A 17,561-nucleotide genomic window follows, 5' to 3' on the forward strand; every position below is an offset into this window, starting at 1 on the left:
GTCTTACGGGACAAAGCCAGATGTTTTACAAGACAGGAAAAAAAAAAACTTCTCTGTTGGAGATCCACAGTGCTACCAAACACGCCAGCCAGCAAACATGTGACGTGTCAACAAACTCTCGCACTCACAGAACATTCACTTATTGACTCTGATATTGACACTGCAGTGTCATTTGCAGAGTGTAAATCACTCCACGTCCATTTTCCAGACTTCTGTGTGTGTGTGTGTGTGTGTGTATGTGTGTGAGAGATACCTGTGAAACTAGTCCAGGTTCTTCATCTACAAGGAGACAGCTTGAAATAGTTATCTGTGTGTGTGTGTGTTTGTGTGTGTGTGTGGTAGGCAAGCAAGCAGGTAGCGAGGTAAGCTTATTTAGGCGTAACGACCTGCAAAGACTAGAATAACTTAATTGTCGTGGGCTACGATTGTCCCAACGTCTGCGTATTTGCACTTCCAATTTCCCATCAACAGTAAGTGCGCCACAATTGTTGTTGCCCACTCAATTTACATAATGCCTCTCTTTTGGTGAGTGGAGGGGTTGAATTGTATCCTGCATGGGTCACCAACTTGCTCCGTCTGCAAGAATGTTGTGAGTGTGTGTGTATGTGTGTGTCTGTGTGTGTCAACCGACTGTATAGTCGCATGGCAGCCATTTTGTGCAAAAGTGCACTGGTTCAAAGGCCTCGGCTGGAGGATGCAGGGGAAAGCGTGCCGTCCCTGTTGTCTGCTTTTGTCTGTGTGTGTGTGTGTTGCTCGGCTCAGTAGAAAGGTTCTGTCTGCTGAAAGTGGTTTGTGTGACAGGAGGAGAGTGAACTGTTGCTTCCAGTCTGATTGACGCTTGAAGATTTCTTCAATCTAATCCTCATCATTACTCTGAAACTTATACTCAGACTTTTTACAAGGAATTCCCTCTAAAACAGCAATGGTTGTGACTTTTCTTTTTTCTTTTGACAGTTGACTTTCTTTGTAAGTCGCAACTGTGCCCGCTTTGAAACAAACCTGGTTAGGTAGTCTCCTGAATCTGCATTCACACAGTATAATGGATTGAATCAGCCAGCGCCAGCCAGCCCTTTGAGCGAAGGAAACTTAAAGGATCAATGTTGTCATGATTGAAACTTTAATACATCCAGTTGTATGAATGGGATGTTTTGACTGTAATATAGAAAAGATAATAGAGAAGAAAATATGACCTGTTTAACTTCATGGTTAGCTTGAACACTAACTCTGTGAATTTTATAATGCACACCTGAAACTACTAATGCCAAAAAAATATTTTATTTCCAAAAAATATTGTCTGAATCCCTGGTACTATAGCTGCTATAACCAAAACAATTCATTGGCGATCAGCAATCTGTATCAATGGCGAAATTCAGTGATGGGGCATCTCCAAACGTGCTGATCAGTTCCATGACAATCCAAACAGTGAGTTTAGGGATCCGTTGTGCTAGTTATAAGAATATGCCCTCAGAAAATATAGTAGTAGCAGAATTATTTTCAATTTTGTAATCTTTTTTATTACGGAGAAAACACTTTCCCAATACGCAAAAGTTCCCAATATGCTCCACAACCGGAAAACATCTTTTATGTTGTGAACTTGTAAAATACACAAATGCACTCTACCTTTTACCTCCTTCCAGTGATCGACATATCTGGGTGATGTGTTAGCATATTCGATGTCTCTCTCTCTCTCTCTCTCTCTCTGTGTCTCTATCGCTCTCTCTCTCTCTGTCTCTCTCCATCGCTAAAAGTTTCCTTCGCAAAACTTTGGTTCCGCATTCATGTGTGTTGTTCTACATAGCGAGTATTCTGCATACAGCCGCGTGCACCCTACCATGACGAAGTCTGCTACGGTGCTCACCAGGTGATTGAGGGTTTAATGACCATTATGGGGTCATTAAGGTGAAAATAGTCTCAAGGTCTCACAGGCCTTGTTACAGAACCTATTCTAGGAGCTTACACTAATCAAGACTACTTATACTGTACTATAAGGAAGATCCTCTGGACTGTGAGGGAAAGAGCAAATGAACCACGTCGAAGCTTGTGTGGTGTGTTTTTATGAGACGGAGGGGGTGAGACAGTGTCCATGTCAGTGAGGAAGGACAGTGCAAAGCTAATATGTGTGCGTACGCTGTGACATTGCCATTGATCCAGCTTAGCAAGCTGCTCAGCGATGCAAGAGACTGACAAGGATTTCATTCAGATGTTCTTGACACACAAATTCTTTGTCTTTGCGTGCATGCAAACGCGATCTCACTTCTCTCATCTGCCTCAGCTCTGTGAATGATAGAAGTCTCTAATTACCGCTTTAATTGACGTTGGTATAAGACTTTAGTGTGGGTTATAAGAAATGTAAATCAAAATTAGATTTTGACAATTTGATTATTTGGCTGTGTATTTTCTCCAGAAAATATTATTTACATATTAATGCAGTCTGGACGTTGCACATTGGAGAAAATCTAAAATGTTTTATCTCGCTCTCACTAATAGGCTATATATGTATAAATTTTTCCTGCAGAGTTATGCGCAGCAAATCATATCGCAATCAATTTGCTCTAATGCATGCACCCAGTTTGCAATTATGTTTAGGATTGGACTGCATTGTATTGCATTGCATCATAGATAAGCATATCAATTTCAAAGATTATAAACCCGTGGGTCAGGTCTCAGGTAATTCTTTAGTACTGCAAAACATTCTGGACAAAGTGGGAGGAAAAAGATGGAAAGAGCTTTCAAGCTCATTTGATGCAGTTTTTTTTTCTTGGTCCCGCGGGCCAATGTGGCTCTCATAGCTGGTAGCAGTCCAAATCCTCACCTCGTACACTGTTTGAATATTTGTCATGCAAAGTTTTCTAGTACGCTAATGTGGCAGCTGCAGAGAGGTGTATTTAGCTTTTTAAATGCCATATTCACACTTGTGCTGAGCTCCGGCTCCCCAGTTTGTTTACATTGTGAATGTGAGGCTAATGACTAATATGTGCGTGGGGACGGGTGCGACTGTGGGTGGTCCCGATTGAACATTCGATCGGGACATGTTTGTGCGCCTCGTGTTTACGTTGTGTGCTCCCACCCATTGCACGCGGCTCCTCATCCCTCAGAGTACGTGTGGGCCTGTTGCATTATGTTGGACTTTTTGCAGTACTGCAGTCAGTCCGGTGAGGAGCCATCTTACAACAGTAAGCGCTGTGGGAAAACCTCTGGAAAGGCGGCATCGATGCTTAGCTGCAGGGATTATAGTGTGAGGCGGCCCATCCAGGTTTAACCACAGTGTTACCCGGGAGCTGAAAATGAAAAAAAACAAAAACATAGTTAACATATATTTGTCAGATTAAGATGTTATATGAATACATTGTCATCAAATACATAAAGGTGTTTTACATTTAGCTGCTAAACTTGCTCAACTTGTGATTGCTTGTTAGTGCAGCTTCTAGTCCAGCTTCAATAATGTGTTTTATGTATTTCAAATATCCATTTAACACCATATTTTGGTGCTAGAATGATGGTGATACAGTAGCTAATGTAATGGTGAAATTCTTGTTCTTTTCGGAGTGCCATAAACTTCATTTAGGCAGAGTGTTGCGTTAGTTGTAGCTAGCTATGCCAAAGCAACAAACTTATCAGACTTCAAAGTGAAGAAACACATGCAAATTTTTTCACACCACATAACAGTAAAGATGCTATTCATAAGAACAACTCCTCACATTCTGAAATCAGATGATGATGAATCCAAGTATTCCCTCTCAAGAGTGAAGCCAAGGAGGAAGTGTCTTGAACTTCTTTGGTTGCAGAAATAAGCTTAAAACAGCAATCCACAAACCCAGCGGTGGCGACATGTCGACTATGTTGACTTCTTACATACAGCCTATGATTGGGAGAGAAACTATTTCTACATTGTGCTCAGTAATGGCGCGTTGCTGAGCTTTGCAAATGTTTCATGTTCCATTACATGACACCGACTGGTTTTGCATAAGGGTCCATTTCTCAGATTGTGCATCCAAGTAATGGTTAGTGTCACAGTAATAGTGGTGTATCTGCATGCCGGTGCAGGAAGGAAATCACTGTTAGTTGTGCGTCGCAGTTCAATGTGCAGGCCTATAACTGAGACACATGGTGATGACATCATATTGCGACAGAGCCGGAAACTCATTAAAGGTCTCGCACGAGCGACATGCATGCTACATTTCTGTTCTCGGATCCATCAACAACTACTAAGGGGTGAGGAAGTCAACATCGTTACTGTCAGCTTAAGTCTGCATCTAGTTGCACAGACTATGGTTGGCGAGAGAGACTCTTATTATTAAGCTGCTTATTGTAGCTTTTCAAAGGTTCAACATGTCTGAAAATTGAGTGATTAAATGTCTCAGACTAAACTTGTGAACGTGACATGAGGTTTAGAAACCTCATTCTTAGCGTCCCGCAGCAGTAACTTTCAACAGGATTTCAGCCGCTTCATGGATGCTGCCCAACAGTGATTCACTGGAGTGCATGGTGTAGCTGAAGCCCCGAGACAGACGCTTGCCAAAATACATTTCCTTCCCACAGTTATTCCTCGGTGTAATTTTCCAACGGATTTCATGAAGTGACGCTAGCTCGAGACTCCTCGAGAGCCAACGCTTGCTATTTATTGTCTCAAATGCTGGCTCTGGAACTGTTCATTGAGAATCTGTCCCACAGCTTTTGTACCTTCATAAGGCAAGAAGGCTGCACTGAGGCCTAATCCAAAACATCTTATATTATATCTAACATATACCCGGAAAACTTAGGCTGGGTGGATATACCTTATGTGCTATATGATAACTAAACATGTACTGGAACACAATAGGACTTTTTGCAGTTTTTTTTAAACTTTTGTTTAGCTTTCTTTGCTGTCTTGACATGTCAGGACATGTCTATTTACGTCTCATGAGTCCTACATTCTATGCTGACTGTCTACATTAAACTACATATTTAAAAAGGGGAGTGGGGATGCCAGAATTTTGTATTAATTTCAGGAAACTTCATATCTGAGCTGAGCTGCAGTGGAGTTTGTGATGTCACAGATTTTTACATTTGTAATACACAGTAATACATTTTATCCAACGGGGCCTTTTGATCTGTGAAATTATACACTGGATTTCACACTTACATGAATGCAGTCTTCCCTTATTAGCCTCTATGGCCCTGGCTCCTTTCTCTCTTTTCCCTGTTTCAGAAAAAAAAGAACTGTGTGAGTGTGTGTGTGTGTGTGTGTGTGTGTGTGTGTGTGTGTGTGTGTGTGTGCGTGTGTGCGTGTGTGCGTGTGTGTGTGCATGCGTGTCCTAGTCCAAGAGTAGAAGAGATGACACAATGTTTGTGTAGATGCATGTGTGTAAATACGCGCGTGCACACAAGCACAGATGGCAGCTGCTCCTCGGAGTGGTAATTACTTAACTCTTAGTGCCGCGGTCTGCAGGGTTTCTGTATTGTTGCTTCTGGAGTAGAATTTGATTTCAAAGAGACGCGCTGGTTCAGGTTGTGGGGGGAAAAGAAAGTAGCCTGGACTTAGACAGAACTGTGACTCAACTCATTCAGCCTTTTTGTCAGTCAAAGCATCCGAACAGTATGTAGTGCAGCTGCAAAACAACAATGGCTTTCTTTGAAAAAAATCTGACGACAATGTAGAGAATAGTGTCGTCATGGGCTATGTCTTTTTTGCGGGTTAGTGGCGAATTTGCCTAAATGATACAGAAATACGAATTATTTTGGATTTTGGAATCGTTGCAACTTTACTCTATAACTAGTTTGATGTGGTTTGTTAGATACTGAAATTTAAAATCAATCACAGTTGATCAGCGCGAATTTGAACTGAAGAGAAAACATGGATATATTGGTTTCCCTGAATTAACTTCTACTACAAAGACTGAAAGACTGAAGTCTTTGAGGCTTTACCACATGGTATGTGACCCATAGTATGAGATCAATCCTTTTTTTCTTCCAGATTTCTTACCATGGCAGTGGAGAGGGAGGGGACAGTGACGACTCAGAGGGGGAGAACCAGGAGCTTGCACAGATTGACAGAGGTAGGCGCCCTCTGTCAAACCGAAACATTTTTTGCTGTTATAGACGATGATCCTCCCCATCGCTTATTGATTCTTGCACATTGTAGTTAGATGCTTTAACAGATTAAAAAAATGACATCTACGTTCTTTTGCTACCACGTTGCCACCTTCCCTTTTTGACATTTCCCTGTTCGTCGACCTCTCCAGAGAGACGGAGGAACTGTGCCCTCACGCCTTTAGCCACCAGCCAGCAGCACAACCAAGGCCCCCTCTCCCCAGCCCGTTTACGGCGCCTTCGCCTCCTCTTAGACGCCAATCTGGATCGCCACTCTTCCGAGGAGGAGCTCGAGCGGATCAGCCGCGGCGACAACAGGAAGTGGGTGTCGGCGCTTCCCCAGTGCCACGGCGACCACCACAGCAGCGCCTCTAGCGACGAGGAGGTGCGGGACCTCTGTGGCTGCGGGTCCCCGGCCGCCTCTGCCAGGCCGCTGGTTGAGCCGGGCACCTGCCTGGCTGCTTCCCCGAGCCCAGTGCTCTTCAGCTCCAGTCCGCCACGCAGCTTCAAGCCACCCCCCATGCGCTTTCAGCTGCAGGTGGTGCAGCCGGTAGCGCGGCCCATCATTTTGACCCACTTTGACCAGTCAGCACCTTATAGGAAGTATCGGCACAGTTACGGTGGGGAGATGGGGAGGCCGAGTCTGGATCTGGAGAAAATGCAACAGGTTAGTAGTCCAAGTTGTGGTTCTTTTTTTGTTTTTTTACTTGCCAAAATATCAGCAATGCATGATATCTTACAATGTAATTTGCAGATTACAAGACTATTTTTAAGCATGCACAGGATGCCCGTTCTTTTTTTTAGGAAACAACATTTCACTATTAGTTAAAGTATATTTTGTTTCAATATGATTCCAATTGTTACATGTGATTTGATATTCAACTGTAGCCCTCCCCCACTTTCCCCACCTCACTAACAGCTAATGTCAGGCCGAGGATTGGGCCCCAACAATACAATGATGCACTATTAATACTACTACTAACCGGCTACCCTACACACACACACACACACACACACACACGGCCACACAAACGTGCACGGCAAGAACAAAGTCTTCCATTTCGATAGCCGGACGCGCGCCGCCACGGTGGTCTGGCTGGAGAGGGATGAAGGAGAGGGAGGCACGGACGGCAGATGTCCGCCCTCGTTTTCTCACAAAGGCTGGCAAGCGAGGGGAAACGATGAAGGGGTGGAGGCAGAAGGAGAGGATTAAATACACAACAGAAAAACGACGGCCACTAATGAGTCATGGAGAAGCTGGTCCACTAATCATTAAAATCCAATAGACTTGTTGGCCCACACCAATGGATGGGAAAGAGTGTGTGTGTGTTTGCAGAAATATAAACTGCAGGTTTCAGGGGTCCATATGTCCATGGGGTTTTAGAGGGTAAGAACAGATGATGAGAGACAGCGGGCAGCAACGAGACGGGTGCAGAGAAACAAAAAAGAGGATGTGTGTTTGTGTGTTAGTGTAAGTGTGTGAAAGACTGGGGTACGCATCTTTCATCCTATCTTTTTCTGTGTGCATGTGTGCATCCTCCTGTCTGAGAGTTTGATGCTGTATCTGTGTGTGTGTGTGTGTGTGTGTGTGTGTGTGTGTGTGTGTGTGTCCACAGTGCAAGTGTGTCTGTATGGGTGAGAGTGTGCACACTCAGTCAAGTGGAATGGGAGGTGCTGCAGGGAATACAATAGGGGGCCTACAGAGGTAGCTCGCAGACTCAGCTCCAGTCTCCCCATTAACCCTTTAGCTGGACAACTTCCAGCCACAAGTCTGCCTCAACCTCTACACCAGGGGTGTCAAACTCGTTTTAGTGAAGAGGCCGCATGCTATCCATTTTGATCTCAAGTGGGCCGGACCAGAAAAATCACAGCATAATAACGCATAATTAACAACAATGTTTAAATCATTGGTGAAGGTTTTTAGATGATAAACTCTATTTTAAGGTCTTTTAACAATTACCTAGAAACATAAAGACCAAAAATTAAAACATCAGCCCTCTGTTTGTCTGCCTTGGGTCTCCTCTGCAGATTCCCTCGCTTTGTAACACGTTTGTGACGCTACTTTCATGACGTGATCCATGTTTAACGACTTCTAATTCTAACACATTATTATCAGTGCTCACATCAATTGCGACTGTGGATCAATGGTTTGCATGTTTGTCTTATAAGCAGAGGATCAGAGGTTTGAATCCCAGCTCTGCTAATTTTGTTCTTAAAAAAAAAAGTTTTTTTTTTTTTTGATTGAACACCCTGGTGGGCCGGACTGGACCCCCTGCCGGGCCGGATCCGGCCCGCGGACCGTATGTTTGACACCCCTGCTCTACACGATGACCATGTCATCTGTTTTGGACTTTCAAACCTGAGAATCAAAGCTGACTAAGCCAGCTTTGAGTCATGCAAGACTGCTCTCTAGGATTTAAAAAATCCCTTTGCAACCTCATATGAGAAGTTTTTTATGGTAGGAGAAAAATCATTTTTTAGATTAAACTTTTCCCCATATTGTTGCAACAAACCACTCAATGTCCGTTCTGCTCAGGACACAACATTGCAATTTATTTCTTAATCAAAAAAGTGCTACAGTAGAGTTTTGAAACATTCCATGATATTCCATGCTTTACCAACGATTACCATCTTTATGGTAACAATTATAAATCAGCCTTCCTTTCTTCATACATTTAGGTATCTATCTAATCATTTTCTTAAAAGTAGGGTTAAAAGGTCAGCTGCTTGTTTCCTCTCGGTCTCTGATATTCCCTCACATGCTAATCCACACCCAACTGCTCAGATGGGGCAGTGCCATTGTTTATTCGCTTCTGCACACAGATGGGGCAACTCTACACAATATAATAACAATACACACCTGTTGCTTATAGCGGACAGTTTCCATGCGGGGGCCAATTTGCTAGTTCACCTTACTTCCAGCCAATTTCCAATCATAACGTACATTATTTAAAGATTCCGACTAAACGGCCATTTGTTTCTATTTATTCTGTTGCAGTATGAAAATGAACTGACTGAAACTTCAAACTTTCTTGCAACCTTATATTGAACATCATGCTGAGTTTTTTTAAACAAAGAGTACAGTTGTGTAGTAATACATTTAGAAGCGTAGATTAAAAAGAAAAGAAGTGATAAGCTTCTAACATATGAGACAAACAGTGGTTATGCTATACAGCTCTCACTGAGGATTAGCCCAGTTTAAGTAAGACAAAGCTTTATTTGTTAAGCAGGATTCATACACAAAAAGGCAATTTAAATTCTTTAAATAAATCCCCGAAACAACAACAGAAGAAATGTAGTCAACCGTCAATGAGACTAAATGTGTTTAAATCAACCCCCATAAAACAATGACTAAGTAACTTACTCATTGTATTTCTGATGAATAACCACAACACCCACCCTAAACAAGTTGCTAGTTGGCAAGTCACAACCTGTTGGCTGTGTGTGTGTGTGTCTGTGTGTGTGTGTGTGTGTCTGTGTGTGTCTGTGTCTGTGTGTGTCAGATGAGGGTGGACAGAATAATGGTGCTGTCGTCAGAGTGCTGCACATGTGGGATGAAAAGTGAGGACAACATTATAACCCAATTATTTAGATATTGGGTGAGCTCGTTGTAGTTGCAGTAAGTCAGCTTAAAACACTCAAATACAGATTTACGGACATTTTTTAATGCGAGTATGATTCTTATTTTATGATTGAACAAAACCTCAGACAGCATGAGATATGGACGTAGTCTTCGTGACGTCACACCGTAAATTATAGTTGCTGTAACAGCCAGTTTGGGCAAAGAGGTGGAGCTGAGGCCCTGACACCCACTGAAAACGGCCACGCCCTTAATTGTCTAATTTTAATCCCTAATATGACTTATAATATGAATTAAACAAGGTAGTTGCATACAGATTCACACCCTAGAAAGCAACGTATCCTCATTCAATGATATTTTACAAAAAAAGTTACTGCGTTTCCCTACGAAAGTCCAGCAACGCGTGTTCATTTTCACTCGTGTTGCATGCAGCCTTTTCAAAACAACTTCCGTCTTCAGAGAAAACTACTCTGTTGAGTTTTGGCGACAAAACTACTGAGTTGCATTTCAGAAAATAGTGAAATAGTGAAAAGATTGCTGTTTGTTGGACCCATCCACCGTCTTTGAACCTCCTCATTAATGGTTACAACGTGCTCAACACTCAACTTACTTTCGTGGGGCATCTACTCATTATGGGGCATTATCTGTCGTAGGTATAGCAACGAACTCTAGATAAGTACTGAGGTCTGTGTACAGTTGTTATGAACGAGGATGTTCGCTACAGAGACGTAAACGTTTATTTAGTACCAGGCTGTATACATTATAAAGTTTGGCATTTTAACATGTAATACAAAAATAGATCTCAAACAACATTTTCGTGCATTGAGTACAATGTACAAAGTTGTATTTATTTTGAGTCCTTGTTCAAGCAACTTGCACCCGAAGTGACTGTTGTCTCATTGAAAAAAAAAAGAGATAAGGTCTGACAGGAGGTGAGCATGAGGGCAAGTGCACACTAGCTCGCTCCCACTTCACAACAGCAGGAGTCTTGTGTTTCCATTCTTTCCCGTGCTCCCTTCCCCCTTCAGAAGCTACCTCCCCAACTCCAGACAATTCAAATGATTGTGTGGTCCCTCCTCCCCCACTGTTTTTTTTTTTTTGTGAGAATAGTGGAGCTGCGTGGACACGGAGGGGAGTGGGAGACAGGATATTGCATAAGCTCCCTGGACTGACTGTTTAGTTTAGTGAGACAGCTGGATTTGCCTCACATCCTCCATCATCCGGATTTAATGTTAATTGACTGCCGATGCACATGATGTTTGTTAGTTTTTTAACGGTTTCTCGTCAAGTGATGGTTGTGAAATGGTTGAATGTCAGTAATAGACTTGGTTAAAAACAGCACTCACATGCACATAAACATAGCATGACTTTATCCTGATGATGGTGATCAAGTGGTGCTTTTTGGGGTTCACAAGTGTGCTGGTTATACACATTTTTGGGATTTTCATGGACGTACATACAAGTTTTGTTGTTGTTGTATATTCCTTCCATGGCCATCATTGTGCCTTCTTTCCTCCACAGAAAATGCTGCTGAAAAAGAACTGCGGAGGGAAAACGCGGACAATAAAGATTAGGGTAAGTTTCCAGTAAAAAAAACAACAACCCGAAACCCAAATTTGGACAATATGTTTAAAAACCCTGTTGTTGGTTGCTGACTGTCATAAAGATGAGTTGTTCATACAAGTAGTGTAAATTTGACTCTATACACACACACACACACACACACACACACGCACACTTTTCCCTTTTATGCAGACCCATAATAGGCGGTCCAGATCAGGGTGTCCATTACAGCAGTGATAAGGTTGCAAGGTCTGCCCGGGCCCCGTGAACAGCGCAGCCTGTCTCGTCGCCAGCACCTTGATGTCCGTCCAACTGCACACTGGGACGGCATCTGGCGACAGCGTTTGTTCCCATGCCCTGCTAGCAGCTGAGATGTCTGGAGGAAACAAAACCCGATCACACCGTCAGATTCCTTATGTTTTTTTGCAAACAAACCCTGTTTACCGCAGTAACACCTAGGGTATGTGCATTTTTTGTTTGTCAGGTTTGTTTGATGCCTTGATCTCAACGGCCCTTTGAATAGCAGATCTTTCCACTTCTCCCATTAGTGGTCTGAGAAGTGCACCCGCCTAAATAGCTTTGTAAACACAAAGATATTTTCTCAAGATTGTGTACCGACTGATCTTCCCATAAAGTGTTTTCCCCCCCAAAAAAACACAACCTCCACTGCAACCGCGCATGGGTTGTTTTTTGTTTGTAGTGGGTTTCGGGGAGGCGTGCTGGAGCAGTCGTCGGGGACGAGCCTGGGCATCTTGGCACGGAGCTGGGTACTCCAGAAGGATGCACAGTGTGGTGAGAAAAGTGACGTTATTATCACGTTGTGTGGGTTAGTGTCAGTGGAGCCTTGTCACACACTCGTTTATGTACACGTACGCAAACTAACGTGTAACACGCATCTAGGTTGCTCTAATCCTCCATATCAAAGTATGGTTGAGCGGTACAAATATTGTAAAAACTGATCTTTTGCAAGAGTGTTTGAGGAAGGATTAGGCGAGTTTCGTTGAGAGATGGAGGAGGAAGAGGAGTGTTGTAAGTTCCCTCTGTGGTGTATTTCCAGGGATGAAGTCATTTTCCATTTATAGCCTGCCGGCTGCTATCTGTTTAGCTCCGCTGATACATGGAGATATTGCTCATTATCCTCCGCGCTCGCCCGGTGTAGTCGGTAGTGTTGTTTTCTCCGTCAGTGACGTCTGTGGCACTGGGTCGGTTCCAGTTCCTAGAATCTTTTCTTTCTTTTTTTTTTTGGAAAGTGAGTACACAGCGAGTTCTTTGGATTGATAAGCCATTTGGAGGCTTGTGTTGACTCGCTCTACTCTTGGTGCCACGGAGCACACAGTGATTCCACCCCATCCCTCAATCTCTCTCTCTCTCTCTCTCTTCCTCTGCTGCTTTCTCTCCCGTACTTCCCTCTCTCTTTTACTCCTTTTATCTGTCAACCCAGGGTTTCCTGGCCACGATCCAGCAGAGACACTGGATCTGGACGGGGCCCTGGCTTTGAGGCTAGATTGAAGCGCTCAAGCATGGGAGTTGTTACAGGCGCTGAGGAGGTCGATGGCCGTGGTTGTGTGTGTGTGTGTGTTTTAAGAGGGGGGGGGGGAGTTCATGTGGAAGCAGTAGGAAAACAGAGCTTTGGCTGCCACTGCTGCCGAGGCCTCTTACCCCCCCCCCCCCCTCCGTCAGGGGTTGGAGGTGAATGGCGAAGTGGGGTGATGAGAGCTTCCCATGCTGCAACAGGCAAGAGTGATGGCGTCTGATTTCAGCCACCATAAGACTGGGCGGGGAGGAATGTGAAGATTGATTGAGGTGAGAGAAATGGTGCGGAGAGCAAAGGGGAAAACTAAATTGAAGGAAAATGTGCCGCATACCACTTTGATTTTTGATTAAAGTAAACTTGGCTTGGATGTGATGTCAAGACATGTTGAGGCCTTAGCGTTAGGACAAACAGATGTTAAATAGACATTTTGGGAGATTTGCTTCTTTCTTTGTTTTTTGCAGAGACTTGATTGAGAAGATTAATACGACTCTCATATATCTGTGTGTTAAATATAAAGCTAAGTCAGTTAGCTGAGCCAAAGACGACCTTGCCAAAAGGCGAATTAGCCATAGATGGACTCCCCTACCCAGCAGACATATTTTGTCCATGTTGGAGATGTTGAGAGGCAACTTCTTACCAAGCTTACTGGCACAGGCACACTACAAACATACAAATTACCATCAGGCACTTGTAAAATATGAAAGCAAACTATCAACGGAAGCGTCCACTTCATTTTCTAAACAAACAAATATTGGATCAGACTCGTTCTGGGCAGATAGACACTTTTAAAAAAGGTTCTGAATACGAGATTAGGAGCATATCGACAGTATTGCCTCCACACAGTTCTCAACATGGCAACTGCTGAGCTAACTACGCTAACTGTGCAAACTATGGTAAAAAGGCTAAGTTAACAACGTACAGGGAAGCTGTACAGCTGTACCTCAGAGAGAGAGAGGGAAAAAGAGAGAGAGAGAGAGAGAGAGAGAGAGAGAGAGAGAGAGAGAGAGAGAGAGAGAGAGAGGTCAACATCACTCCACTACACCTTTACAAAGACAATGGTTGTTTGCTGCAATATTAATGCTCTGAATATTCAATATAGCACCTTTTTAAAAGGACTGTCAGTGTGATCAGGAGCAACAAGCATGATCAGGACACCCCTTCTTTTGACTGAGCCCTTTGACCTTTCCAACAAGCAATGTTTATACCAATCACCTCACACAGAGGCTCTTGTTCAGGGCCTCCTTCCCTGACCTCTTGGGGCCCCCCTCGAGCCAGTGGCTATGCAGTAATCTAGCCATGTAATAAACTGAACTCTTCCTTTAACAGAGGTGCAGGTAACGCAGTGGGGAAACTTTTTTTAAATTTGCAGATTGGGGCCTAAATTGATGACCAACAGGACAAAAACGATGACATTGCAAAATCCCCACAAGGCACTTTTGTTTAATTAGATGCTGCTACTGTGTGTCCTGATCTTTCTAACTGCTGCTTGTGATGTCTGCCCAGAAGGAAGGTACTTTCAGGACCGGTACGTTGTTCGGCCCCCTCTGGGTCCTAAATGTCCGTCATACTGCAGATGCGACCACAGGACAACTCTGGGGATTGCTAACGTGGGCAGGGAGTCATCCTGATGTACGACTCTTCTCCTCTCCGTCCCCACGCAGTTGGAAATGACTCTACCATATGGTGCATAGTCACATCTATCAAGTTTCCTGTAACTCGTTCTTGGGCCACAGTTTGTTTTTCCCTCCTCTCATTTTTGGCTTTTTCATACAAACATTGGTGGATAAATGAGCACTAAGTGGTGCTTGGAATTGTTGCCGTGTTACTGCGGCTTAGTTGTCAGCACTGAATCCCCCAAGATGTCGACTGAAGTCATAGCAACACCTGTATCCTCACATGTATCGTTCACGGGGGCCTCATTTCATATGTATGGGTGGCACTGGGTACTTTTCCAGTAGCAGTTGCACTTTGTCCATTACAAGGACGTTTCACTTCTCAGAGAGGTGTTTGGCAATATCTGACTATGAGAATATACAGCTGTCCATATAACCACCCTCCCCCCATAAGATCAGCTTTTAAGTACAGTAAATATGTCCCAAGCTCCCAATCCTCCTCAGTCCACCTCCTTCAAAACTTCACTGGAGAAAGTGCTGCCTCACTGCCAAATCCAACAAAGTCATTTCCTGCTGTTTCCTGTAGGGAGGGGGAAAAAACTGAGCAGGTCTAATTTTAGATAGAGGACTTGTAGAGCCACGAGAAGCTCGGAGGAGGGGGATGACTCTGTGAGTGGAAAAGCCATTTATCTTACTGAACCTGCAGCGCAGATGTTAAAAGAACAAGCCGGCGTGAAACAATGTTCATGTTTGGTTTTCACTTTTCTCACGGCCACGTGACGATAAACGAATATCATCTTTTGACTCGTACTGCAGCGGATCATAAAACTCACTGTTTGCATCAGATCACGGATCAGATCAGATCAGCACAAAGAAAAAGGGGACAAATATACTGTAACTTTTAGAGATCCCTAAACTTATTGCGGATCAATGATGATCCAACAGATACAAATCTCTCGGTTGTTTGATTAAAGTGGTCGCTCTACAAGCTCCAGTCTATTTATTTATTTTTGCCACGGTCCAAGAAATTATTTCAACGCTCTGAAGTCAGTAAACAATTAATACATCTCAATCTTCTCTTTTTATTGTGATAGTCATTTCTTCATAAAAACACAATTCAAATGAAGACATTTCAAAAATAACTATTTATTGATAAAATATCTATTCATGCTGTTGTGAAAACGCCAACTGGATTCATTCAAGTTTCTCAACAAAAGGTTTCATTTAAGGAGATTACTTTTGAACTAATAAAAACGTTATAATTTGCCTTTATCCAATACTCAGTGCCGATGTCCTGATCACATATTTGACTGAACATGGGTGGCGAGTGATCATCAGTAAAACTGTGCTTCACACTGTGATGGTTAACGCGAAACGGTAATGAAGCAGCGTTTCACATGTGTGCCGAACCACGAAGGGAGGGTTCGTACACCACTGTTGACATGAACTCACAAGGATTAAATCCACGTAATATCCAAACACCGACTCCCAGCAGGTCTGTTTCTCACCTTGCTCACTCGTCCCTCTCTCTCTCTCTCTCTCTCTCTCTGTCCACAGAATCTGACAGGCATGCGTCCTCCGCCCAGGTACACCTACGATCCCTCCATCTTCGCCTTTCGCTCCTTGAGCGCGGTGCCCCCCTGCAGCCCGCTGACCCCGTCTGAGGACCCTCCCTGCTCGTAGGGAAGTTCACCCACCGCCAGAGAATCCTCTCCCTTTCCCCTTCTCGCTCTCCATTCGCAGACGTCTTCTTCTTCTTTTTGTGGCTTCTGCGGTGAGACTGTTCATGAAACCGACCGCTAGAAAAGACTTTTGTTTGACAGTCAAACTATTGCACACTCAGGTAATCCCACCCTGTAAAACAAAGCTGTCACTTTTGCATCGTTCCCTCCCTGTGAGACTAGTGGGAACATTTGGAGAGCAAAAATGGGCCTAAACACGACATTCCTAAGGATGCTTCAGGTATTGCGTTTCCTATGGCTGGATGAACCAGAAGCGAACATGGACGGTGGGTCAAAAGGTGGTACGAAGGGAAGCGTTCTGAAAACTGAATTTAGTTCTGGGTAAAATCAACATGAGAGGGAAATAATGCATGTAAGACAATCAAATGGTTCCCAGGGTTCCTCCTTTTGATGTGATTACTGGACATCTTGTAAGGTTCTTAGTAACTTCCTGTACTTAAACATGGCAACACAAGTCATCGGATAGCTTGTTATTGTTGGCACAAACATAGACAGTGGTCACATTCGTCCGTCTTAAAATATTTCTCCTTTGGCTGCATTATTAAATATGCAGGTAAAACATGTAATGGTGTATGATGCGTGTGCAGCCGACTAGCCGACCTTTGAGACAATGTACCTTTTCTTCATGAGTCACTTTTAGTCCAGGTCAGAGTTAAGTGCTTGTATCCTTTCTCCCTGCATGGACTCTGTTTGTGCAGAAAGAAGGTAAGCAGAGGTGTAAAGACGTACGAAAATAGTTTGCTGCACATTTGGCAAGTGTAACGGGTGCTTTTCTTACGCCCAGCCTACTTATAGTGTGCCATGTATTTTCCAATATTGTACCTCATTACTTTCTAGGTAGAAGAGGACCACACTGGTGTATCCAAGACATCCCAGTGTTTTTCTAAAGATCTCTTAAAATGCCTTGGAATCACATTCCTGTTGTATCGAATGACACTTGCTTTCTCGGCTCCTGAAAAGAGCCGATCAGTTCAATAAACGCAACGACCCCCTTTACGCCTTGCGTGGGAAAACAAATGTGTTTTGGCCGATCGGATTGCAATCTGGCAGTACTTGATGGACTGGGCGGCCTTCGCTCCGTCCACGGCACCAAAAGAAATGCCGGCATTTTGAGGCCGATCCGTCCCTCCGTCCAACTTGTCCCTTATGCAACACATGGAGGCTTCCTGTCAGCCCCTTCCGACACCAGAGCCACACGTTAATACCCGGTGGAAAAGGTAAATCATACCTAGACAAAAACATGCATTTCAACGCACGGCGTATAGCGGGTCCACGTCACCACTGTAACTAAGATTCTGCCGAAGTGAATGTAACATTGTGACATGTTTTGGTCCATTGTTGCACAAAATTAATCAATAAATGCCCTATGGCCTCTTGTTTAGGAGGAGATCTTTGATTTTGATGAGTGTACAATATTTACTGTGGCGGAGGGAACACATCATCAAAACACCCGTCTTAGC

General features: G+C 43.7%; 1 protein-coding gene across 1 annotated transcript in view; it reads left to right on the forward strand.

Annotated features, from left to right (window-relative positions):
* si:dkey-16j16.4 (uncharacterized) overlaps window positions 1-17,497 on the forward strand; it is an 18,942-nt gene extending 1,445 nt beyond the window's left edge. The window contains exons 2-5 of the mRNA XM_068580303.1: window positions 5,954-6,035; window positions 6,222-6,736; window positions 11,171-11,224; window positions 15,917-17,497. Of these exons, the coding sequence (XP_068436404.1) occupies window positions 5,954-6,035; window positions 6,222-6,736; window positions 11,171-11,224; window positions 15,917-16,042 (777 nt within the window). The 3' untranslated portion in view covers window positions 16,043-17,497. The remainder of the gene's footprint in view (window positions 1-5,953; window positions 6,036-6,221; window positions 6,737-11,170; window positions 11,225-15,916) is intronic.
* The last annotated feature ends 64 nt before the right edge of the window (window positions 17,498-17,561 follow it).

This window comes from Clinocottus analis, unplaced genomic scaffold (genome assembly GCF_023055335.1).
Source record: "Clinocottus analis isolate CAN_PGR_092001 unplaced genomic scaffold, fCliAna1.0.p SCAF_17, whole genome shotgun sequence".
NCBI lineage: Eukaryota > Metazoa > Chordata > Actinopteri > Perciformes > Cottidae > Clinocottus > Clinocottus analis.